This window comes from Myotis lucifugus, unplaced genomic scaffold, assembly GCF_000147115.1.
Source record: "Myotis lucifugus unplaced genomic scaffold, Myoluc2.0 scaffold_349, whole genome shotgun sequence".
NCBI classification, from domain to species: Eukaryota; Metazoa; Chordata; class Mammalia; order Chiroptera; family Vespertilionidae; genus Myotis; species Myotis lucifugus.
Window position 1 is genome coordinate 738,483 of NW_005871397.1, and position 25,470 is coordinate 763,952.

At 36.3% G+C, this 25,470-nt stretch overlaps 1 protein-coding gene across 2 annotated transcripts in view; it reads left to right on the forward strand.

Annotated features, from left to right (window-relative positions):
- The first annotated feature begins 3,201 nt into the window (after window positions 1–3,201).
- The window catches only part of SLAIN2 (SLAIN motif family member 2), a 51,369-nt gene continuing 29,100 nt past the window's right edge, over window positions 3,202–25,470 (forward strand). Inside the window, exons 1-6 of one of the 2 annotated variants that reach the window (XM_023764795.1) lie at window positions 3,236–3,370; window positions 4,108–4,161; window positions 10,524–10,688; window positions 12,616–12,777; window positions 17,534–17,893; window positions 18,619–18,756. In XM_023764795.1, coding sequence (XP_023620563.1) covers window positions 4,158–4,161; window positions 10,524–10,688; window positions 12,616–12,777; window positions 17,534–17,893; window positions 18,619–18,756 — 829 coding nt within the window. In that variant the 5' untranslated portion in view covers window positions 3,236–3,370; window positions 4,108–4,157. Of the gene's footprint in view, window positions 3,371–4,107; window positions 4,162–10,523; window positions 10,689–12,615; window positions 12,778–17,533; window positions 17,894–18,618; window positions 18,757–25,470 lie in introns of both variants that reach the window. The other variant, XM_023764796.1, reaches the window with a different exon arrangement.

A 25,470-nucleotide genomic window follows, 5' to 3' on the forward strand; every position in this document is an offset into this window, starting at 1 on the left:
CTATATACAGTTATAAGTCATAAAATAGTAAGGTTCTGAAAATTAGGAAAAACTAAAGTGGTTATGTAATTTATTGCAGTAACTTGGACACTATTTAAGAGTCAAAGTGCTGGAATGCCAAAACAACAGGCTTAAATTAGGACTTTCTGGGCAAGCTGGGATGAATGGTTACGCTAGGAGTATTCAAACACTTACTGAAATCTACTATGAGTAGAGCACTATGGTAACATGATAAGTAGTCAGAACTGTGGCATTTAGAAAGCCTGGTGAAAAAACTAAGACTTGAATTGATCTTGAAGTAAGACTTAGGATTTTCTGTTCAAAACTCAGGGACTGGAACAACTTGGTCTTGCTAAAGGAGGATCATGTTACATGCTACAACCCAGCTCATGTGTCTTCTGGCAGGTCTAAAAGTACTTTGAAACCACAACCAAAGGTTCCCTGACTGAAGAATAATTTTGTGCCAATACTATATAGGCCCAAACCCTCTGACTTTACTTGAGGATAGTGACAGGCACTGAAATCAGAGGTTAGAGTGGTAGAAGATAGTTGGCATGTCCCGGGGATTATTGAATCAGTCTCCTCTTTCATCACTCTAGGAATGGAACAGTTGTCACATTAACTTTTAACTGTAAATGGAAGGAAGGAGCATTCTCTATTGCTAGTTAGGGGAGTAAATGTAGGAATAGTGGGGGGAAATTATACATGTAGGATCAGCAGGACTCATTTTCAGATTTTTGGTGAGAGGAAATAAAAAAGATGGAGAAATTCAAAATTACTCTTAAGTTTTTAGCTTTTCTAACAAAGAATTACAGTGCCATTGACAAAAACAGGAAAACTTTAATTCATGGGTATAGGGATAAAGATGGTGATGTTTTAGTTTGATTTTAAATGATCAATGTTTCATTTATTTAGTTTACAGTAGTTTCTGTATTTTTAAATAAGCTATAAGCACCTTACAACTTTTTTTATAAACAGCTTTATTAAGATATAATTTATATACTATAAAATTCACTGGTACCAGTGTAATTTATGTACGATAAAAATCATTGGGTAATTCAATGTTTTAGTATATTTACAGTCATGACACTTAGCACAATTATCACTACCATGTAATTTTAGAACATTTATATCATCCTAAGAAGAAACCTCATCCCCATTCCTATCTTTAGCCATAGGCAACACTAATCTACTTCCTGCTCCATGTTCTTTTATAGATATTTCTTATAAATGGAATCATACAGTATGTGTTCTTTTGTGTCTGGCTTCTTACACCAAGTATGTTTTCTGAGGCTCACTCATGTTGCTTGCACTTTTTAAAATGAGTTTTATAGCTAACTAGAGGCTCAGTGCACAAATTCATGCACCAGTGGGGTCCCTTGGCCTGGCCTGCGGGATCAGGCCGAAACCGGCTCTCCGACATCCCTCAAGGGATCCCAGATTGCAAGAGGGTGCAGGCCAGGCCAAGGGACCTGGGGCTGGGGAGAGATGCGAGAGGTTGGCCAGCCGGGAAGGGACTGCGAAAGGGCTCCAGGGTGTGTCCAGCCCGTCTTGCTCAGTACCGATCAGCCGGACCCCTGCAGCAAGCTAACCTACCAGTCGGAGCGTCTACCCCGTGGTGGTCAGTGCACGTCATAGCGAGCGGTTGAACAGCCTTAGCATATCATTAGCATATTACGCTTTGATTGGTTGAACGGACAACCGGACACTTAGCATATTAGGCTTTTATCATATAGGATAGTAGAGGAATATACTAAGTACACATGAGTCATGAGGATAAATTGTGTGAAACCAGTATTGCAGGGGAAAATTATATATTGAAAGAGTGGTGGTAATATCACAAAGTGGGTTTATTTTTTTATTTTTTTAAATATTATTGATTTTTTACAGAGAGGAAGGGAGAGAGAGAGTTAGAAACATCGATGAGAGAGAAACATCGATCAGCTGCCTCCTGCACACCCCCTATTGGGAATGTGCCCGCAACCCAGGTACATGCCCTTGACCGAAATCGAACCTGGGACCTTTCAGTCCGCAGGCCGACGCTCTATCCACTGAGCCAAACCGGTTTTGGCCACAAAGTGGGTTTATGAATGTGTGTCATCTATAGACTTTGCTTGCTAAATACTTGCTAACATAGAATATCAGTATATGATAATTATCGCAATGAAAGCTGGGATGCTGAGGTAGGTATTTGTTATGAGATATTTGCAGTATTTAAGTTGGAAATAGAATGAATCCCATTGGTTTAATTTTGAGTTGTTATTTCATAAATCGGGATTCTATCTCATTATTTTTGTCCAAATAAATATGAATTGTGGACTAGAGAAATCATCATTTTCCCTGTTAGTTTTGGTGATCTAGATCAGATATGAGTGACAGACCTAAGTTATAGATAGGGAAGAAGATCGAAAGGATGGAAAATGTACATAATGCCATTAGAAAGTATTTTGTCAATTTTGGTACTATAGGGATATATTTAAAGTGTCAATTTAAAACCACTTTGGTTAGAATTCAAGTAACTTAATGTTTTTCATACGGATTCACATTTGAAATAACATCTTGACATAATAGGGACTAATCTGAGAAAAAATTATGAAGTAGGAAATTTAAGTGTACCCCACCCCTCTGTTCTGCTCTTTTTCTTTTTGCGAACCTTACCCAGGAGCTTATAAAATACCATCCCTTCTTTCCTTAGATTGACGTAATTTTATAAATTAATTCATATTAAGTTATTAAGGACTTAAGTGTTGCTTTTCTCTGACACATTATTGTTTGAAAAGAGAGAGGGCTACAGAGTGGTTGCTGCTTAACTAAAAGGAATGAATTACTTATGGTAGGTTTTTGTGTGGTTTGTGGTCGGAAGGGAACAGGGAAGTAGAAAGGCATCGGGACTCTAGTGAACTAATGAAAATAGAATAAACTATTTTAAAGATAGGTGTTTCCTCATAGCTTTTATAAAGAGAGTAAAAGAAAAATAAGACATTTTTGGATTAGACAGTTGGCCTCCTTTGGGTTCATTTAGTAGTTGAGATTTGGGTTTATATTGATGATTATAGTGTCATTTCTTCCTGTGCACAAAGTAAAATGTAGGTGATTTTAAACATACTCCATTATTTTTACTCCCCTCCTCCATTTAAACCTATCCAAAAGGATCCCTATCTTTTAACCTTGTGCTTAATAATGAATGTTACCCTTTTGTTTTTGTTTTATTTTTTTTCTAGGCTGTATTCATCACCAAAGAAAAAACTTACACCAATGCAGAAATCGGTTAGCCCATTAGTTTGGTGCAGGCAAGTTTTGGATTACCCAAGTCCTGATGTTGAATGTGCTAAAAAATCTCTTATCCACAAACTTGATCAAACCATGTCAGGTATGCCTATAATTTCACTTGTAAATTCATCTCTGCTTTCTTTAATAACAAACAAACAAAGAAAAAAAACACCAAATATATGTTGCAGTTTGTTTTTAAGAAGGCAATTCTTTGCCTGGTAATGTTTTTCAAATCTCATTGTGCATGTCATCATGAGTTTTTGCTATATGCACATAACATTGTTCTATTATTTATTTTACTCTTTTTTCAATCTCATTTTTATTTAGCTTCATTCTAAAGAAAATATTCAAGAAATATTGGATTTTATATGTTATGTGTTTTTTTTCTAATACAAATGAAAACAAATAACTACTTTTAAAATGTTTGTTTAATTATCTCACCACCTTGTGGAAATTCTGATTGGGTAGAAAGATACAAGTTAAGACCTTGTTCTCACTCTAGCACTTAGTTACTGTGTGACTGTGCATTACTTATCAGTTTTCTCATAAGAATAGAGAACCTTGTAAAGTTGTTTTAAGGATTAAATGTAATGTTTATGAAAGAGCCTAGCATGTTTTTCTGATTCACAGTGCTTAGTAAATGTATTCATTTCCTTTCCTTGTTATGTTTTTCTTTTAACTTGTCATTTAAAGTTTAAATTGCTTTTATGCTCTTTTGTTTATGGCATTAACAAAGCTGGCAAAATGTAACTGTGACTGTGGCATTTAGTGTAGCATGCCAGTGTGGGTAGAAATATAGGAAAAATATTACTGACTCTTTCTTGGAATTTCTCTCAGTCTCTTAAGAATGTTACTGTTCTCTGGAATACTCTCACAGGAAAGGATTGATGTGTGAGTACTAATCCAAAATAGGTTTTTGAGTTCTTTGGTTTATAATTTACTTGGCAGTGATTTATTTAAATTTGCTTATTTTGGCTTTATTATCAAAATAATGAGTTCTCTTAAACTGTAAACTGAAAATGGTCAGGGGAGACAAAGAGGAGACTAAACAGTTAAATGGGCATACAGTAAAAATGCAGTAGGTTGGTTGTAAGGAGTTTGGTTATTATATGAAAACTAGTGGCCCGGTGCACGAAATTGTGCATGGAGGTGGGGTTCCCTCAGCCCAGCCTGCACCCTCTTTAACTGGGGACCCCTGTGGGATTGGGCCTAAACCAGCAGTTGGACATCCCTCACAATCTGGGACCACTGCTCCTAACCGCTCACCTGCCTGCCTGCCTGATAGCCCCTAACTGCCTCTGCCTGCCTGCCTGATCTGCCCTAACTGCCCTCCCCTGCTGGCCTGATCTCGCCCCCAACTACCCTCCCCTGCTGGCCCCTAACTGCCTCTGCCTGCCTGCCTGATCTGCCCTAACTGCCCTCCCCTGCTGGCCTGATCTCGCCCCCAACTACCCTCCCCTGCTGGCTTGATTGCCCCTAACTGCTTCTGCCTCAGCCCCCACCACCATGGCTTTGTCTGGAAGGAAGTCGGACATCCGGAAGATGGCCGGTCACCTCGGTCTAATTAGCATATTACCCTTTTATCAGTATAGATAGATTATTATAGAATAGGATTGCTTAAATGGGGGGTTAGCCTTTTTCTTCAGGAGGAGATGCTCTTGGCAGACAAAAATGCATAATCCCTATATCTGGACTGATAGCCAGTCATATGCACTATACTGCCAAACCAGTCATTAAAAAATTGAACCGCTTTCTTACACTTTACACCAAACAGCTGTTGCCCTTAAAACCCCTCCTCAGCCCCACCTTAGGTTCTGCCTTCATGGTTCACCCAGATTAGGTTCTAATTGGTCAGTTTCTATGCCAGTCAGCGTCAAAAGCTCTGCCTCCTAGGCAGCCATTGGCTCCTCACAGTTCACCCAGATTTGGTTCTGATTGGTCGGTTTCTATGCCAGTCAGTGTCTCCAGACCTATCTCCGGGGCTGATCAGCAGTCCCTGTGGAGGCCCAGAGAGAAAGAGAGGCACGGCTGCTGGCCAGACCCGGAGAGAAAGAGAGAGGCAAGGGCTGATCAACAGCTGCCATGGAGGCTACTGATCAGACCCTGCTTCTCTGTCCAGGCCTCTCTCTGGGCCTGATCCAGAGCCCCCTCAGCAGTCAGTGCTGGGTCGCCACGCCCACAGTGGCGGCAGTCAGTGCTAGGTCACCACAGCAACCCAGAACTGACTTCAGGACTGACTTCCGGTCGGTTGAGTCTTCAGTCGTTTTGGGCGTTATGGACCCTGGGTTTTTATATATTAGGATAACATCTGGATATGATTTCAGAGTTTCTGAGCCTATATTTACACTAAAGTTTTACTTTTCCTCTGTATGGAGAATCCCTTTATAAAAAGCAACAGCCTTTACGTAGTAGTTTTTAAATGTTTTCGTCTGGATATCAAGTGTTTTTAGAATTATATCCTGGAGCTTGATTTAAGTTACATTCATAAGAGATTTTTAGAAATATGTAGACAAGCTAGTATTTCACAGTTTAAAAACAGCTGGCCTGGCCGGTGTGGCTCAGTGGTTGAACATCAACCTATGAACCAGGAGGTCACAGTTTGATTCCCAGTCAGGGCATATGCCCATGTTGCAGGCTCAATCCTCAGTGTGGGGTGTCCATGAGGCAGCCAATCGGTGATTCCCTCTCATCATTGATGTTTCTATTTCTCTCTCCCTCTTCCTTCCTCTCTGAAATCAATAAAAATATATTTCTTTAAAAATTGGAAATTTTCTAATTAATTTCAGTTAGATGCTATTATTTAGACATATATATACTAGTAAAATACTTTTACTATTTTCTAGTATTCTATCTTACCTTAGAAATAATGTAAGTACATTTTACAATTTAATTAAAAATTTTCAGCATCCACCCCAGCTGGTGTGGCTCAGTGGATTGAGCATCATTCCATGCACTCAGAGATCACTGGTTCAGTTCTGGGTCAGGGCACATGCCCAGGTTGTGGGCTTGATCCCCAGTAGGGGGCATGCAGGAGGCAGCCTATTGATATGATGTTTGATGTTTCTATCTCTCCCCCTTCCTCTCTTTCTAAAGATCAATAAAAACATTTTTTTTTACAAATTTCATCATTCAGAAGTTATATGTTAATAATCTACCATGTACTAGATATTTTTCTTAACTCTAAGGATATAGCAATTAATAAAATAGTAGAAAAAGTCCCTTTCTGGAACTTATATTCTAATGGGGGAAGCAGACAATAAATAGATAAATAAACATATAAAACAGGGGTTGGCAAACTTTTTTTGTAAAGAGCCGGATAATAAATAGTTGAGGCTTTGGGCTATGTGGTCTCTGTTGTAATTACTCAACTTTGCTCTATTGCAGAAGTAGCCATAGTTAGTACATAAATGAACAGGCAGTGTTCCAATAAACTTTATTTACAAAAACAGGTGGTGGGCTGGATTTGACTCGCAGGTTATAGTTCACCAATCTCTGATTTAAAACATCCTAAGGAATGGGAACTATTAGCAATTGATAATTATCAATTTAGACTTAGAAGAGAAAAACCAAAGTTGTTACTCCTCAAAAATAACAGTTTGAGTGAGTGGCTTTTTGCTTTATTATAAAGGGTATTAAAAACAGTAGGAGTGCGTAAGAGAAGCTGTTGCTCTTGTACTAGATGTAATCATGTACTAGATCTGTTTAACAGTATCTATATTCTATAGCCATATATGCACGGAGCAACAGCTAGAGCTATAAATATAATGTATACTTAAAGGAAAAATAACTTGGCTATTTCAAGTCAGAACTTTGTAATCATAAACCCCATTTTTCCAAGTTGGAAGAGAGCTTGTTTTTTTTAAATGTGTTTTTTGGTAAGCCAAAGAGAACTTCTTCGCAAGTCAGACTCAGCTTCTCTGCAGGGCACTACCACCTGTTCCTAAGATGATGTTCTCTGGTTTTTTATAGTAGTGCATTATCCTTTTTACCTTCTCCAACCCTTTCTGCTGTTTTATTTTCAGTCTTCTTTGAACGTTCTTCCTTCGCCCTCTTTTGTGTGTGTGTGGTAAAATTTACGTAACAAAATTTCCCATTTTCACCATTTTTAAATATATAGTTGAAGTATATTTAATGTAAGTACATTCACAATGCTATGCAACATCACTACTGCCCATCTCCGAACTTTTTCATCATCCCATGCTAAAATACTGTGCCATTAAAACTTTATATTCCTCCTATTCCTATCTGGCCATCTTTTTCTTTCTTTCTTTTTTTTTTTTTTAACCTCACCTAAGGATATGTTTTTCATTGATTCTAGAGAGAGGAAGGGAGAGGGAGAAAAAGAGAAACGTTGATCTGAGAGAGAAACATTGATTGGTTGTCTTACCACGCATCTCTTACCATTGAACCGACAACCTCAGTGTGTGCCTTTACTGGGAATCAAAACTGTGACCCTTCAGCACAAGGAACACTCTAACCACTGAGCAGCACTGGCCAGGGCAATGAAGCCATCTTTTAAGTTTAGGGTACCCCAGGTCTCTTTTTTGCCCCACTTCTCTCTTTTTGGGTTATTTCATCCATTCACATGGTATTCAGTATCATCTGTATTTAAATTAATGTTATTCATTCATGCATATAGTCAATTAATATTTATTGAGAACCCCATTATTAGGATTTGGGGAAAGGGCGGAGGAAAAACTAGCATTGTGTCTACATCCATGGAGTTTATCATCTAGTAGGGGAAATGTAAATACAAATAATTATTTTAAAGGGCGATCTGTAATAAAGGAACAGGAATTTTACCACAGGAAGTGATATATAACCTGAATCCTAAAGATTCAGAAAAATTTAAGTGGGCCAAGGGGAAAGAGGATGTAGGGTGTTTCAGGTAGAGAAGGCCTATGTGCGTGTGTAGGAGGAAGCATGGCAAACATGAACTAGAAGGAGCCAGGGTGGCCGTAGGAAGGAAGCAATGAGATAAGGCGAGAATATATGAAGGAGCCAGATTCTGCAAGGCCTTATAGACCACATTAAAGATTTGGATTTGATTCTAAAAGTAATGGGAAGACATCAAAGGGTTTTATTTAAGTGTGTATGTCTGTGGGTGGGAAGACAAGGTTTACATTTTGATAGTTTTGCTTAGCTATAGTGTGGAGAGTAGCCGAGAAGGCCAAAAGGGCATGTAGGATGCTCTTGAGGGGGATTGATGAGGATAGCTGGGTAAGGTGGGGGAGGGGGGGTGAAAGGGCAGTGATGCAGATGTGGAAGTAAAAAGGAATGAACCTAATATGAGGAAATGAGGGAAAAGAAAGTATCAACATTGATTTCTAGGTTTCTCTTTGTGTGATAGGAGAAATGTTGTTAGCATTTTGACATAGGGACCCCAGAAAGAGAATTCTATTTTTAGTAGAAGAATTGTGAGTTAGGATGTTGGCTCTGGGGCAAATTTTCCATACCCACAGGGGAGACTGAATGGGCAGTGTATATGGAACTGGAGCTCAGAAAAGCTTAGGACTGGGCATATAAATAATGAGAGTTTGAGGAATATAGACAATAACTAATGTCATGGGTATGAATGAGATTTCCCAGGAAAGAGAACATGGTATAGAGTGAGAAGATAAAAGGGCTGAGGATTTGAAATGCTAGTGATTAAATAAATAACCAATTAAAGAGAATGAGTTTCAAAGGAGATGGAGGAATAAAGAGATAGGAAGAAGTTAGCAGCCCCATTTTTGTTCAGGTCAGTATTTCGGAGACCATGCCACTAGTACACACTACATACTAACTATTGTAAAATGAGGTGTGTTGTCTCAGTGAATTATATATAAAACTACTCTGTTCGGCTTTCTACGCTATCCAGTAACTTCAGAGTCATCATATTTTTTCCCCCCCTTTTCCCAATGTTTAATGTCTATTCCTTTTTTTTAGGCGGGGGGGGGGGGACCTATACTGCGTAATTCAGGCTAATCTATTCAACTTCAAAATCCCCCTCAGTTTTTGCCCCCTAAACTGATTGGATCATATAACTCTTGCTCCAAAATCACTGATGGCACTATTATTGTTGCTGATTGAGGTTCAGACTCATGAGCATAGTGTTCCAGGCCTCCCATGACCTGGCCCCAGCTGGTTTTCCCTATTGTACCTCACCATGTGCTCTACCTTTCTAGATTATTCACTCTTAATCCCTGAACATACTGTGCATTTTCAAGACACTGCTTCTGTTCATGTTATAAACACAGACAAAAGCACATACTTTCCTCACTTTCAGTAGCATATTATTATTCATCCTCTCAAGACTGTAGCAGTGCCTCTCCTTTGAAAAAGCCTTACGTAGTTTCTCACAATTGTGGTACCTTACTCTTATCTCATAAATTCCACGAACCTTTGCACATTTGTGATAATACACATTTCATTTTGTCTTGAAATAGTCGTATTTTTCTGGCTAAACTACTTGGCCTTTTGAGAAAAAAGCACCATGTCACATTTGTCTCTATTTCTACACAGTGCTTTGCTGATGGTCAGAAATATTGAATAAACTGTGGATTTTAGAATAGGGTAGAAGAAAGAAGTACTATTTCAAGTATTAATATTTCTTGTACATAATTGCACTTGATTGCTTAGCCCTATTTTTGTACTGTTTCTATTTTATATGCATGGCACAATATATATATATATATATTTTGGGGGGGCAGGGGCAGAAATATTCTTCTTGAGTCAGAAAATGGGAGGGAGGAGGACTTTTTTTAAAGAGCATTCTCCCATGTTTGACCTTAACCTACTTATTATTGCTTTTTTTTTTTCTCGAAAATCCAAACTTTGAAAAGGCTTTTTAAAAACTCATTATTTCATAGTTTTTGTAACACAAAAAGTTTGTTGTGGAAAATGAGAAAATACAAATTGCCTTTACATTCATTTTATTTTTCAAGGCCATTTGAGGTTGATACAGTTGGAATAAACTTTCCAATTAAATAGAGTGGCATTTAGTGGCTAATAATTTGTTGAGGAGATATTTTTTTCTATGCTATTACTTTTTGTTTGGTGTAGCTACTCTTTTCCTCGCATAACACAATTTAAGATAATGAAAATATTTTGTTGGGATTACTAATAGGATATATTTTCTCCTACTATAAGAATGTTTCTGTATTGAAATTGAGATAGGTAAATGACTTATTTCATACTAGGAAAAATTTTGTAATAAAATGTTAACTTTTTCTCAGTTATTAAATTTGATTTCCCCCTTTTCATTAATACAGCTCTCAAGAGGCAGAATTTATATAATAATCCTTTCAACTCCATGAGTTATACAAGCCCTTATAGTCCAAATGCAAGTAGCCCATACAGCAGTGGTTTCAATTCTCCATCCTCAACCCCAGTGCGACCTCCTATAGTCAAGCAGCTAATACTTCCTGGAAATTCAGGTAAGGAGAAAATGAAATGGAATGCTTAAAGAATGGGTTTTAACTTACTGCCCTAACTGAGAAAATACCTTATTCATCAGTAGTTCAAGTTATTTTATTTATGAAACTTAACTGATTAGAGAATATATCATTGAGGGTCTACTTGGCACCAGATGCTATACAGAGGAATACAGATGAGCCATTTTACATCCATGAAGTTTTCTTTAGCATGTACTTAAAAGTTTTTAAATCTGGCTTCATTAAATAAGGTCCCAAGCTTGATTATTTTAACCAATAGATGCTTATTTCATAGCTTGCTTGGATTATAAAAGCTACAGAATTAAAAACTTTTTAATAGGATTTTAATATTGATATTACACTTAAATAATAGTATAAGGTTATATGTGAATGTGCTAAAAGAATATTTGGAGCCCTAAATGACATGGGAGGGATAGATTGCTGTAAACTGGGAAAAGAATGTTCCACTTTGGTTCTGAAACTGCAATGTTACTCTGTAGCTTAACTTACTCTGTAGCTTACTGTTCATTAGAATTCACTAATTCAGTTACTCTTATTGCCACTATTGTATGGATAATTATTATAATTTCCTTAAAAGTTAAAATATTATTAACCATCTCACATTTTTTACCTGAGTGCTCTCTAGTCTGATGTCTTTATTGATCCTGCTGTTTGCTTTGCACATAGGTTGTTACTTGCTACATATTTCACCCATTACTGTCATAGTAAAAAGTTTAATCTTCTATATTTGTTTAATATAAAAGATTTTTATTCCAGCACTATTTGAGCCTGACTTTCCATATCCTGTCATTATGCCCCTTTTTTTTTAATATATTTTATTGATTTTTTACAGAGAGGAAGGGAGAGAGAGAGTTAGAAACATCGATCAGCTGCCTCCTGCACATCTCCTACTGGGGATGTGCCTGCAACCCAGGTACATGCCCTTGACCGGAATCGAACCCGGGACCCTTCAGTCCGCAGGCCGACGCTCTATCCACTGAGCCAAACCGGTTTCGGCGATTATGCCCTTCTTGATAATATAAATATTATTTCATATTCTTGCTCTTCTTATGTGCTTTTACGTTGGAGCTGACTTACAGTGAAGAATTCTGGAAAACAAGCTCTTTAAATTAATTCATATTAGAAATAGTAGTGACACTGCTGTCATTTTGTTATTATGCACTAGAAGGTGATCTGATGAAAGCATTTCCTTGGAAGGAAGTTAGACTCTCTTGGATATGTATGTCCTTTATTCCTCTGCCCTGTCTTCTTTCCCTCTTTTGGTTAAGAACAACAAAATACTTTTTTTATCTAGTCATTTTCTTCATCCCATTTTTGTGCTTCCCTACTAAATTAAAGAGAATTCCTTGGATAAGCATTTCTTTAGTTTGGCAAAAGAATTTTATAAACATGGCATAATGTAGGAGAAATGAGCTAGTGTTCTTTTTTTGGTTTGTTGCTAACTTTCTAAGGAATCCTGATTTTCCTCAAATTATAGTATTCTGGTTTAGGAAAAATAGATACTTTTATTTAGGGAAAAGATGATAGTGTTTGCTAATGACTATGAATTTGGGAGGAGAAAACACCACATCGTAAGTACATCTATTTATAAAGCAGTATCATTGGCTACCTTGTAGAAAAATCCTCTAATATGCATTATTGAAAACTAGCTACTTGTCAGGAACTGTTTTGAAAGCGTATCTGTTTTATAAGAGGAATAGATAAGTTATAGTTAAACAAAATGTGTTTTATGTTTATGCCATAATGTATTTAGGAATCTCTCTGGCCCTCCCTATTCTTAATAAGGTCAATTTTTTATTTCAATATTTGGGGATTTTATAAGCAGAAGGCAAAATAATAAACTAAATCAGAAGATATAATATCAAGTTTATTCAATTTTTGTTTCACCAAAGTTTGATTTTCTTTTAAGGTAATTTGAAAAGTTCATCAGACAGAAATCCTCCACTCAGTCCTCAATCCTCTATAGACAGTGAGTTAAGTGCTTCAGAATTAGATGAAGATTCCATTGGATCTAATTATAAGCTAAATGATGTAACCGATGTGCAGATTCTAGCTCGGATGCAGGAAGAAAGTAAGTATTTTAATTGTTAAAGTTGAGGTCTTTCATACGATATAATTTTGTTGTGAGTATTAAATATGTCTTAAAGTGTAAAATAGTAGTGTAGTTAGAGATGTTGAAATTTTTGAGATGTTGACATTTTTGAGGCTTATTCAACATATGGACTTGTTTGTTAGCTTGTTTTCAGAGTCCATTTTATGTAAAGCAGTTTCCTATGTGAGGACAAAGGCAGGCAGGTTTCACTCTGCTTTCATGACTGGTAATCATATCCTGCATGTTACTCTGCACTAGAACTCACTAGTGTAGTTATTACACTATTACTCTGGGTTTTTTTAATGTAGACCAGTGTTTCTCAACCTTTTTTTCATTGTTGCTACAATAAGGTGCCTTTTTAGATATTTTATTTCCCCCGCCCCACATGAAATTTTAAGACCACAGCTATGCTTTGTGTCTCTATATACTTTGAGGGACACAATCTATTATGGTCACTAAGATTTTTTTCACATTCCAAGGAGCAATTTTTATTCCCTTGTGATAAATATCACCTCCCTTAGAATGTATGGTATCTATTATATAAAAGCCAAGCGACCAGAACCACCAGTCACTATGACGCGCACTGCAGCCGGCCAACCTGCCCGATCGTTGGCGGGGCCAGATGGCCAACCTCCCACGGCCCCTCCCCCTGGCCTGCCCAGCCTGATCGGACCCCCACCCCCCACCCCCCCCTGCACAAATTTGTGCACTGGGCCTCTAGTAGAACATACAAAAGACCTTTATGAGAACATTGGAATTGTGACTTTAAATTTAATGATGCACGTGATATTGCTTTGCAAAGTGGTCCTTACAACTTTTTAGGTCACAGACACCTTTGAAAATTCAATAAAAATTATGTCCCCTGTCATTCCCAAAATGTATATAAGTACACAATTTTTCATACTGCTTTAAGGGTTTATGCCTTGGCTCTCATCTGAATGTAAGATGTTGGTTATAATATTATTCTTCCCTATACATTTTATTACAGATGCCATGGACTTAACTGTGAAATAAGCAATCTCTAAAGTGATCCCTTTAGCCTTTATAATAAAAAGATCCTTTGAACACTAATTGCACAGTGACAGTGGGCTGAGGGTAATGGAGCATTGCTATAAACTTTTCTTAGACCCTTACCCTTTCTTTTATATAAATATGTAGTATTATCAAGTTATAACATTTATTAGGAAATGTTCTTATTCTGCTGATTCATCACACAACTTCCCTTAGAAAGATAGAAAGACTTGATGCTTGTTTTATTTATCTTCAGCCCTAGAAACTATTAGTGTGGTACTGTCTTCTGTAATTTTGAATAGCACCTCAACTGAGACTGGTATTGTCAGCTAGTGAGGGGCTAGTTATAATAATGGATGTGAAAAAGAGAATAAAGAATGCTGCCTAACTGTAACTTAGAGTAAACTCACCAATTCTTTGAACCTTGACTTATTTATTTATTTAATTTTTTTTTTATTTTTTTATTGCTTAAAGTATTACAAAGGGTATTACATATGTGTCCTTTTTTCCCCCCGCCCTTGACAATCCCCTGGCCTCCCTTACCCCCCAGTGTCTTATGTCCATTGGTTATGCTCATATGCATGCATATAAGTCCTACGGTTGATCTCTTACCCCCCTTCCTCCTGCCCCCCAACCCTCCCCGGCCTTCCCACTGCAGTTTGACAATCTGTTTGAGGCAGCTCTGCCTCTGTATCTATTATTGTTCAAAAGTTTATAATGGTCTCTATTATCCATGAATGAGTGAGATCATGTGGCATTTTTCCTTCATTGACTGGGCTTATTTCACTTAGCATAATGCTCTCCAGCTCCATCCATGCCATTGCAAATGGTAAGAGTTCCTTCTTTTTTACAGCAGCATAGTATTCCATCGTGTAGATGTACCACAGTTTTCTAATCCATTCATCTACTGATGGGCACTTAGGCTGTTCCAGATCTTAGCTATGGTGAATTGTGCTGCTATGAACATATGGGTGCATATATCCTTTCTGATTGGTGTTTCTGGTTTCTTGGGATATATACCTAGAAGTGGGATCACAGGGTCAAATGGGAGTTCCATTTTTAGTTTTTTGAGGGAACTCCATATTGTCTTCCATAGTGGCTGCACCAGTCTGCATTCCCACCAGCAGTGCACAAGTGTTCCTTTTTCTCCACATCCTCTCCAGCACTTGTCGTTTGTTGATTTGTTGATGATAGCCAGTCTGACAGGTGTGAGATGGTACCTCATTGTTGTTTTGATTTGCATCTCTCGGATGATTAGTGACTTTGAGCATGTTTTCATATGTCTCTTGGCTTTCTGAATGTCCTCTTTTGAAAGGTGTCTATTTAGATCCTTTGCCCATGAACCTTGACTTTTTTGACCCCACTATTTTGTTAGAAACACAGCCAACTATTTGCTATAGTTTTCATATTGTGCTTTGGTAACAAATAATAAAAATTATAGCCTTACTTTAATAATCCTTTCTAAGCTGTCTACGTGCACAAATATTTATTTTCCTGGTGAATTAAAAAAAAAGATACCAAAAAATGTGTATGATTCTTCCTTGAAAACACCAGTGTTGTTTTTTATTTTTTTTTAAGAGAATGATTTTCTTTTTCACAACATTGTTTCTCCAGGTTTTTGGCAGTAGAAATGTAGAATTACAGATTTGGACTGTTGCCTAGTTAAGCCCCCTCATTTTTAGTATGAGAGACGTACAATCCCATAGTGACTGGGGTCCCCTTAGTTCCCCTTGTTAGTGGAGAGCCTGCAGTGAAATCTGGATTTTTCTTTTTCTTTTTTTTCTTTTTTTTTTATAATAAAGGTGGAGATTTATTGAAGAACAAGTACAGACTCCCACATGGGGAGAGGGAAGAGTCCCACAGAATAGACTCCCACGTAGAGAGGGGGGAAAGGGTTCTGGATTTTTCTTTTTTAAAACAGAGTTCTTTTCACTGATCTGTTGTCTTATGTTAGGTAACTTTAGTGCCATGTTTGCTATTATAAGACACTAAGTAACTTGTTGGTTACTGTAGTGGTCCCCAAACCTGACTGAAAGGCTAGGTGAGCCCTGGGAGTCTGTAGTTTTATAGGTACCCTGGTGTGCTTCTCACTCACCATTTGAGAAGACCGTATTGATAGCACTTTATTTGTGTAGTAGTACCCCCTTTTAATTGGGGATACTTTCCAAGACCCCCCAGTGGATGCCTGATACTGTATATGTGCTATTTTTTTCCTATGCATACATACCTATGATAAAGTTTAATTTATAAAGTAGGCACAGTAAGAGTTTAACAGTAACTACTAATAGAAAAGAACAATAATATCAGTATACTGTCATAAAAATTATATGCATGTGGTCTCTCAAAGTATATTGTTGTACTGTATATACAGCATATACATTGGACAGAGGGATAATGATTCACATCCCAGGCAGTACTGGGGCGGGACAGTATGAGATTTTATCATGCTACTCCCAACTGCATGCAATTTAAAACTTTTGAATTGTTTATTTGTGAAATTTTCCATTTAATATTTTAGACATGGTTGACTGCAGGTAACTGAAACCTCAAACAGTGAAACTGTGGATAAGGAGGGAATACTGTATGAATATATAACTTAAAAGTTTGAATGCTACTCTAACATCTTTTAGACCAGACTGCTAATAGCAGGACTTGCTCAAAATATCTAAATTCTTTTTTTTTAAATTATAATTGTTCTCATGTAATACGTAGCAACAATTGTTTTTATTCTAGAAGTTTTTATACTATTGAAGGGCTTGTAAGTTTGTTTGGGTGTTTCTGGAGGTATCAAGATACATAGGGTTATGAAGCAGTTGAAATTTCATTTATGCCCAAATACTGAATTCCTCAGGGTGGGATAGAAGTTTCCTTCATCCTCTTCTTTATTTTTTATTTTTATTGATTTCAGAGAAGAAAGGAGAGGGAAAAAGAGAGGGAAACATCAATGATGAGAGAGAATCATTGATTGGCTGCCTCTTGCATGCCCCCTACTGGGGATGGAGCCCACAACCTGGGCATGTGACCTTGATCTGAATCGAACCCAGGACCCTTCAGTCTGCAGGCTGACGCTCTATCCACTGAGCTAAACTAGCTAGGGCTCCTTCATCATCTTCTTGCATAAGATTAACCAATCCAATGATTTGGTATTCAGGAAGTTTATTTAGAATACTGTGTATTCTTTTTTGTTTGTTTAAGATTTTTTTTTGATATTTAGAGAGGAAGGGAGAGAGAAACATCCATTAGCTGCCTCCCACATCCCCCTCCCGAACCCCCCACTGGAGATCGAACTGACAACCTTTCAGGGCACTGGACAAAGCCCAGCCAACTGGGCCACACCGGCCAGGGCCTCACTGTATTCTTTACTGGCTGGACAGTAATTGTTTTCCCACACTATTCCTATAATGTTAATCTCGAATTTGGATTACTCTTTCTCGGAGTAGAAGTATTTTTAAGTTTGTGGTTCTACTTGATAGATTTCAGATTTAAAAAGAAATGTTGAAATTGGGCAAAGGTTTATAAAACTTCCTTCAGTTTAAAAATAACCTTTGAGGTGTGGTTTATGCATCCTTATATGGGAGGCTATCTAAGATGATTCAAGTGGAGAGTTTTCCTTTACACTGTATACTCTGTTTGAAGTTCTCAATGATCTTTTGCTTTTAAACCTTAAAAATATTTGAATGTTTAAAAATATAATTAAATAAAATTACACATTCATTATCGTCAGGTCTCCGTCAAGAATATGCAGCCACCACATCTCGGCGCAGTTCTGGTTCATCTTGCAATTCTACAAGACGGGGTACTTTTAGTGATCAGGAACTTGATGCACAGAGTTTAGATGATGAAGATGACAGTATGCATCATGCAGTATACCCTGCTGTTAACAGGTTTTCACCATCACCACGCAATTCACCTCGACCATCACCTAAGCAGTCACCCAGAAATTCACCTCGTTCACGATCTCCTGCTCGGGGAATAGAATATAGTAGAGTGTCCCCACAGCCTATGATTAGCCGCTTACAGCAACCTCGCCTTTCACTTCAAGGTCATCCCACAGATTTACAGACAAGCAATGTGAAAAATGAAGGTAATCAAAATTTTTCTGGAAAAAAAATTGTCCTTCATAATTCAGTATGAAAGTGACAATTTTTACCAGGGTTTTGTATTTCAGATAAGTAGATCAAGGATTTAGTTAGTTTACCGTTTTATTAATAGTGAATCAATACAAAAGTAAAGGAGAAAGTGAGTTTAATTTTACTTGATTATGTTTGCTTTGTTCTACTCATAAAGTGATCTGTATATAGATTTTTATTTAAATGAATAATTTATAGTTATTTTTATTTTATCTTTATTATTTTTATTTTATCTTTATTATTTTTTAAATCCTCACCCAAGGATATGTTTTTCATTGATTTCTAGAGAGAGAGTGGAAGGGGGCGGGGAGGAGAGAAACATCGATTTGAGAGGGACACATCGACTGGTTGCCTCCCGCATGTGCCACTACCGGGGCTGGGGAACCTGCAACCAAGGTACATGCCCTTGACCAGGAGTCGAACCCCAACCCTTAGGTCCTGGGCCGACGCTCTAGCTATTGAGCAACTGGCCAGGGCTATAGTTCTTTTTAAAGTTCTTCTTATTTTACTCATTTAAATAATCTGGGTTGAGTTGTGTATTGATATAAGATGTGTACTTCCTGTTAGCTCTTCTAAAATATATAAAATACTTAAATTTGATTTTTGAATGCTGATTAATATTTTCTTTTTCCATGTGAGAAAATGGTTTTTATTTTTAATTAAAATTATGTTGTCATAGAAAAACTAAGACGCAGTCTTCCAAACCTGTCCCGAACATCTAGTACACAAGTTGACTCAGTGAAAAGCAGCAGAAGTGACTCAAATTTTCAAGTGCCAAATGGAGGAATACCTCGCATGCAACCTCAGGCTTCAGCCAGTAAGTACCTCTCATGTTATAGATGTTAATTTTGTGCTGAGTAGCTGTACTAAACTATTTAGTAAAATGTAGTAAACTATTACTTGTTATAAGATAATCATAGTTATATTAAAATTTAAGAGTTGTCCCTGTAACATACCCAATTATATCAATACTTATACCTATATAAAACACTGGTCTCTCCAAATTTGAAAATAAGCAAAGGCTAGCTATTTAATATGTTAATATACATATATATTTCTTAAAACCTCACATTCTGCAATATTGCACATTAAAATGACAGGATTTAGGGGGACATTAGTCCTGGGACAGATCACTTAAAACCCAACCAGCTTTCTTACTGGAGCATTAATAAAAACAGTGATCCTATAAAAATACTAGCACAATTAAGACCATTTGAATTTTTAATGAATAAAGAACTCCAACAAATAATAGAATAGAATAGAACAAATAATAGAATAAAAATAGTTAAAGGTGACTTAATGGAATGGAAGGGTTGAGACTGTTGAATTAAGGAGACATATGCAACATAAAGATCAAAGAGAATCATTCAGAAAGAACTTCTAAGAAAGAGGGGCTAAACCGAGCCAAGAAGTGATGTGGGAGTAAATGGGGATTGTGTGCTTTACTGTGCAAGGTGATTAAAAAAGATTGAAACACTTTCCAAAAAGTATTGCTTGTAACTAGGATAGTAGTCAAGCCAATTTTAAACAAACTATCACAGTTATTTCTACAATCTTAGAAATACTCAGTATTTATGCCATGTATCCCACAGCCCACATCAGTGCTGTAGTTTGACTCACTCAGTTCTTTTGTATCATATTATTGTCAGTGGTCACTGTGATGTGTTTCTTCATTTCCTCAAAGCTGTGAGGAAGAAGATACAAGCCTGAGGTTATTCACTCCATTTATAACTTGTTTATTGAGTAGTATAGCTTAGAAAGCATTTAATTCTTTTTTAGTTTCTCCTTGGTTCTATTGTGGTTAGCTAACTTTATGTACTTTATGTTAAGCTGCTATTACTTGGTGGTTCAAAAATAACAGACCAGGAAAAAATACATTGAACCCAAATGACTTTTGTGAAAATATTGATAAATTTTCTCTTATTTACCAATTGCATATATTACTACTTATATTACAGAAATTCACATTATACTGTACTGTACATGAAAAATCCTATTTAACCCTCAAACCAGTTCTATGAATTGGGTACAAATATCAACACGTTTTACAAATTAAAAAGTTGAAGCTTTGAGTGCTTAAATAATTTATCTGTGATCTTAAACTTATGGGTGGCAAGTTAGGATTCAAACCCATGTTGATCCTGTTCAAGGGCCCAAGTCCACCTAAAGAGTTGTCACATCCATGGTTTAGTACTAAGACATGAACATTTTTCAGAAATAATATTTCTGTTTTTTTCTAAGATGTAAGGCACAATGGAAAATTGTTAACCGGAAATTTGTATACTGCATTGATTTGGCTGGTTATATACAAAAACATGTTGTTGTTTTTACCAAATTAAATTTTAAACTTAGTATTCTAGGTCTTATGATAAAGAGTGCCATTATGTTATTCGTATGAAATGGTAAATAAAATAGAGATTCACAAAAACTTTAAAAATGAAAGTAAAGATACAGTTTAAGCTCTTTTATCCCTACAATGGTGATAGGTTTGTGCCTCTAAACTTGCAAATTAAGTTAATTTGACATTTGAGAAATCCTGTTTCTGGGTTTTTCACCTCTTGGTATACTTGCCTGAAACAAAAAGCAATCACAGTGTTAATACAACAGAAAATAAAATTTTATACCATTAAGAAGGTTAAGTAATAAAATTCATGTACATTGTAAGCTACACTTTTATACCCTATGCACAGATAATCCAAAACATTGTGTGTAGTTGACTTTCAAAGTTGCTTTTAGACATTGTTTGAATTGTTAAGTTTTGAGTTTCTTAAAACTTTACACAGTATATCTCCAAACAGCTTCCCAGCTCTGTGGTAAAACCAGCTATATCTGTATCCTCTTTACCTTATTCCATTGTCAGTACCACCTCTTTACTCAGGGTTGTTCCCTTATGCCCTCATACATGCTCCTTATTTGAACTACTCTAGCAGCTCAAAGCTATATGGAAATGAAAAATAGTTCTTCACAAAAATAGAAGAAAAAAGGAACGGTTGATAACTAGGATAAAATTGTTAATAATAGAAAAGTATATTAACCATATCTTAAACTTTATGATAATTACTTGCCATCTCTAGTGATAGAATTACCACTGAATAATCACCTGCTGATTCCCTAGAATTTTTTCTGTAGATGAATTAGTTTTAAATTTTCTTTCCCAACAGTTGATAATTAAGGAAAAAATATAGGGATGCATAAAAAAATCTAATTACTAATTTACTTTTAAGTGTTTAAATATGTATGTAGTTTCATAATGGTGTGTCTCAATATTTGAATAATTTACAGGCAGAAGAGAAAGTGGGGTACCATCCTTTTTTTAAAATTGCATATATTTGTTTATTTTTATATTTGTAGCTGTAGTGAAGCTTCTTTGTAATTGAAATGTCACAAACATTTTAGTGTAGAATAGCACTGTTCACAAAAATGTATTTGCAAAGTAGTAAATCCAGAATATTTGCATATTTAAACATTAAAGTTTGTTTTATAAAAATATTTAAAGCTTCATATTTAAAATTAATATATTATCAAGCAAAATATGTTATCTATATTTCTTAAAATTTTACATATATCTTTGATACATAAAACTTTATATGTGTAAGTATTTTTATTAGCGTGTGTGTTACATACTGCTTTCCTAATAGCCTTTTTATTTTGGTATATCATTATAAATATAATAGCAAGTTTTATACACTTTATTCATGAATATTTTTTATTTTTTGTATAGTTAGTATAAAGAATGTTGCATTTTGTTTTAAGTATTTGTTTTCCATCTCTTAAATGATAAAGCTTTGGTTCTGACTTGCTGATCTGCATGAACCTAACTTTGCAAGGTTGCTGTTATTTCCACCTAAGGGACCACTTCTTTTGCCTTGTTACTCTGCCAATCACTATTTTTATATGCTTATTTGCTGTGGCTGCATTATTATGGGTGCTGGCATTCAAATATGAATATTATGAGAGTTCTTATATATTTTCATTTTTATGGCTTTACTAATTTTTTACCCATATATTTGGAAAATGTGCATAACTTAAAAAGTTTAAGAAAACCAGAGCATTGCAGAAGTCGTGGTTATATGTTGTTTCTCAGTTTCTCCAGCTACAGGAAGGAATGTTTGTCAGAGTTTTTCGAAAGACCAGTGTCCTGCTTTCTAAGACTCCTGGAGCATGAGTTAGTAGAAAGCTTAGTTTTCAGATAAATACAGGAATTATTTGTTCAGAGATAAGGGAAGAGAAGGGAGAAAAATCCAAGACAATCTGTTGGTTTAAGAAAAGTAATACTCAAACTTCAAACTTTGGTTAGTATTTTAAAATGTTTACTTTCACATGTATTATCTCATTTAAATATAATAACAACAAATTTTTCATTTTTATAGAGAGGGAGCAGAGATCCATATAAATTATATGTACAACATCATATAACTAGAAAAGTGGCAAAACCAAGCCAAATTACTCCCTCCTCTCTGAGTCTCCTGATTTCCTCCCAATCATTGTTTGGATTACATCATGCTGACTGACTGCAAATGAGTAGGCATCTTGGAAATATTCTTGGATAACTTTATTGGAGCATGATTCTTTGTGAATTGCCAGAAAATCATTCAGTGTAATATTTATCCATGGCTTACATTTAGCCAAATTAAAGAATATTTTTATATAGTGTACAGAGTATACCACCAGAGAAAAAGTACATAGGACCAATTGTCAGACAGCTTTACCCATAGCCAGAGGTCCATGGGGAAGGAATTTTCATCCAGATTTTGCTTGGAACCAAAACACTAGAAAGTTACATTTGAATTTTATGTAATTATAAAACATAAATTGAAATAAATGCCATCGTAAATTTGTGTAATGGGTTATTAAAACAATGAATGAAATATTTGTGGAACATTTAAGCATAAGTAGTGCAGTGATGTTGGGTCAGTTATCTAATCTTGCAGCAATTTTATAAATGTAGTTTTTCTGGCCCTTGCTTCTGGAAACTTTGATTGAATACATCTGGGATGGGGACAAGAATCTCTATTTTTTTAGAAGTGTCTTCTGTCAACTGATTCTGGAGCATATTCAGGTTTGAGAACCAATGGAATAGACCTCAGTTGTAGAGGATCTTGAATGGTTAGTTTAAGAACCAATGGAATAGACCTCAGTTGTAGAGGATCTTGAATGGTTAGTTTATACAGTTGTCAGTCACTTATGTGTTTCTTAATTATTCAACAGATATTTATTTTGGGTGTGTATTATGTTCCAAGCACTTGGAATATAGGTGTGAATGAGACAGCTGAGCACTTCAATAGTTGGGAGTGATAGGCAGGAACTTCTGTGGGAACAGGGCATTAATCTCAGCAGTGTGAAGAGGTTTACAGGAAAGATTTTGAAAGATAATCTCAGCCAGTTTAAGAGGATTTTATGTGTTGCCACATCAAGAAAGGAGGCGCAGTTTTCCCAACAGTGAGATCAGTAATGAAGTCTTAAGGATGGGATGTAGGTAGGGGACAGATTGTGGGAGTTTTTAAATTTCATATTAAGAAGTTTAATTTTATCCTATAAGTGTGTGGAACAATGATAGGCTTTTAATCAGTTGATTCTCAGAAAATTCAATTTGGTAGCAATGTAGAGAATGGATTAAAGTTGAGAGACCTTAGAAGACTATTGCATAATCTGGGCAAAAAATGATCTGAACAAAGGCAGTGGTACAGGCAGTGATAAGATCTGGATGACTTTTTAAAAATGAAATAGATGATATGTGACTTGGTAACACTGAGAAGATTGGAGGAGGAGAGGGAGAGAGGATTGAAGGATGACTCTGAATAAGAAATCTGTAAGCAAACAAAATGTCTTGGGGTGTTGGGGACAAGGGTCATTTTACTTAGCAGTAATTAACATTCATTTGTAGTGGCTTACTTAGTATTTGGCAACTGTGAAGATTATTTTAATAATCCCCCTATATGGAAAATTATGTTAAATAATTAAGTGGGATGAGTTGTAATAAAAAAGTCTAGGGCCCTGGTCGGTGTGGCTCGGTTGAGTATCCTGTAGTACACTGAAAGGTCGCTGGTTGATTTCCGATCAGGGCATATGCCCAGGTTTCAGGTTTGGTTCCCAGTCAGGGTGTGTAGAGGAGGTAGGCAACTGATTGATGTTTCTCTCTCTCTCTCTCTCTCTCTCTCTCTCTCTCTCTCTCCCTCCCCCCCCCTCCCCCCTTCTCCCTTCTTCTCAAATCAATAAAAACATTTTAAAGCCGAAACCGGTTTGGCTCAGTGGATAGAGCGTCGGCCTGAGGACTGAAGGGTCCCGGGTTCGATTCCGGTCAAGGGCATGTACCAGGGTTGCGGGCACATCCCCAGTGGGAGATGTGCAGGAGGCAGCTGATCGATGTTTCTCTCTCATCGATGTTTCTAACTCTCTATCTCTCTCCCTTCCTCTCTGTAAAAAATCAATAAAATATATTTAAAAAAACATTTTAAATAATAAAGGCTAGGGAAAAATGCAGACAACGAAAATATTCTTTTATTGAACTTTCTATTTTATAACTCAGTAAAAATAATAAAATCAACATACATTTTTTAAAGGAAAAAATATTTTTACATATTGGTTGAGCACAGTAATGCATATTACAGCTTAACTTCTAAAATTTGTCAATTTCTTTAGAATTTATCTTCTTTTATTTAGGCTCAATGCACACTATACCCAGATTTATCTAATTATCTTTACTCATATTGACTGAAGAACAGTCTTCAATTTTTAATTCTAAAAGGTTTGGGTTTTGAGATTGTCTTTTGTTTAATGAAGCAACTGCTATACAAATAGGGAAAATGTTCAAAGTAAAGATAAGTTTGGCAGAGATTCATAAAAATCCCATTTTACACTAAATTCAGAAATTGCCGTACTGTTTATATCTTTGTTCCTTTGGAAATCAAGTGCAATGATTTTTAAATGTCTTCACAGTTTGAAAAATTAAATACATACTCAAAGTCACATATAATGATAGAATTGGACTAACATTCTGTTTCATTGATTTTATAATCGCTGTACCATTATTGTTTATTTCTAATCTGTTTAAATATAGGAATATATTATTGTACCACAGGGGTTGGGCACATAATCTGCTGAAGTGAGCATGATTTCAAATTGCTATGAGCTTACTCTTGAAAGAAACGTGTAGTTGAGCCCACCTGTGCCAGGGGAGACTTTATAACTGGGAGTTCTCCTAAGTACCTTTTATATGAAATGTAATGTTTATTAAAGGATAAATATTCAAATGTGCCAATTTCAAGCTATATATATGTTATTAAAACTCAAGTGTCACCCTAGCCAGTTTTTCTCAGTGGTTAGAACATTGGCCCTCTCTCTGGACTGAAGAGTCTTGGGTTCAATTCCGGTTAAGGGCATGTACCTTGGTTCCAAGTTCAATCCCTGGCCCAGGTCCCAGACGGCACCTGTGGGAAGCAACCAATCGATGTGTCTCTCTCACATTGATGTTTCTCTCTCTCTCTCCCTTCCCTTCAGCTCTCTCTAAAAAAACAATGGGAAAAATATCCTT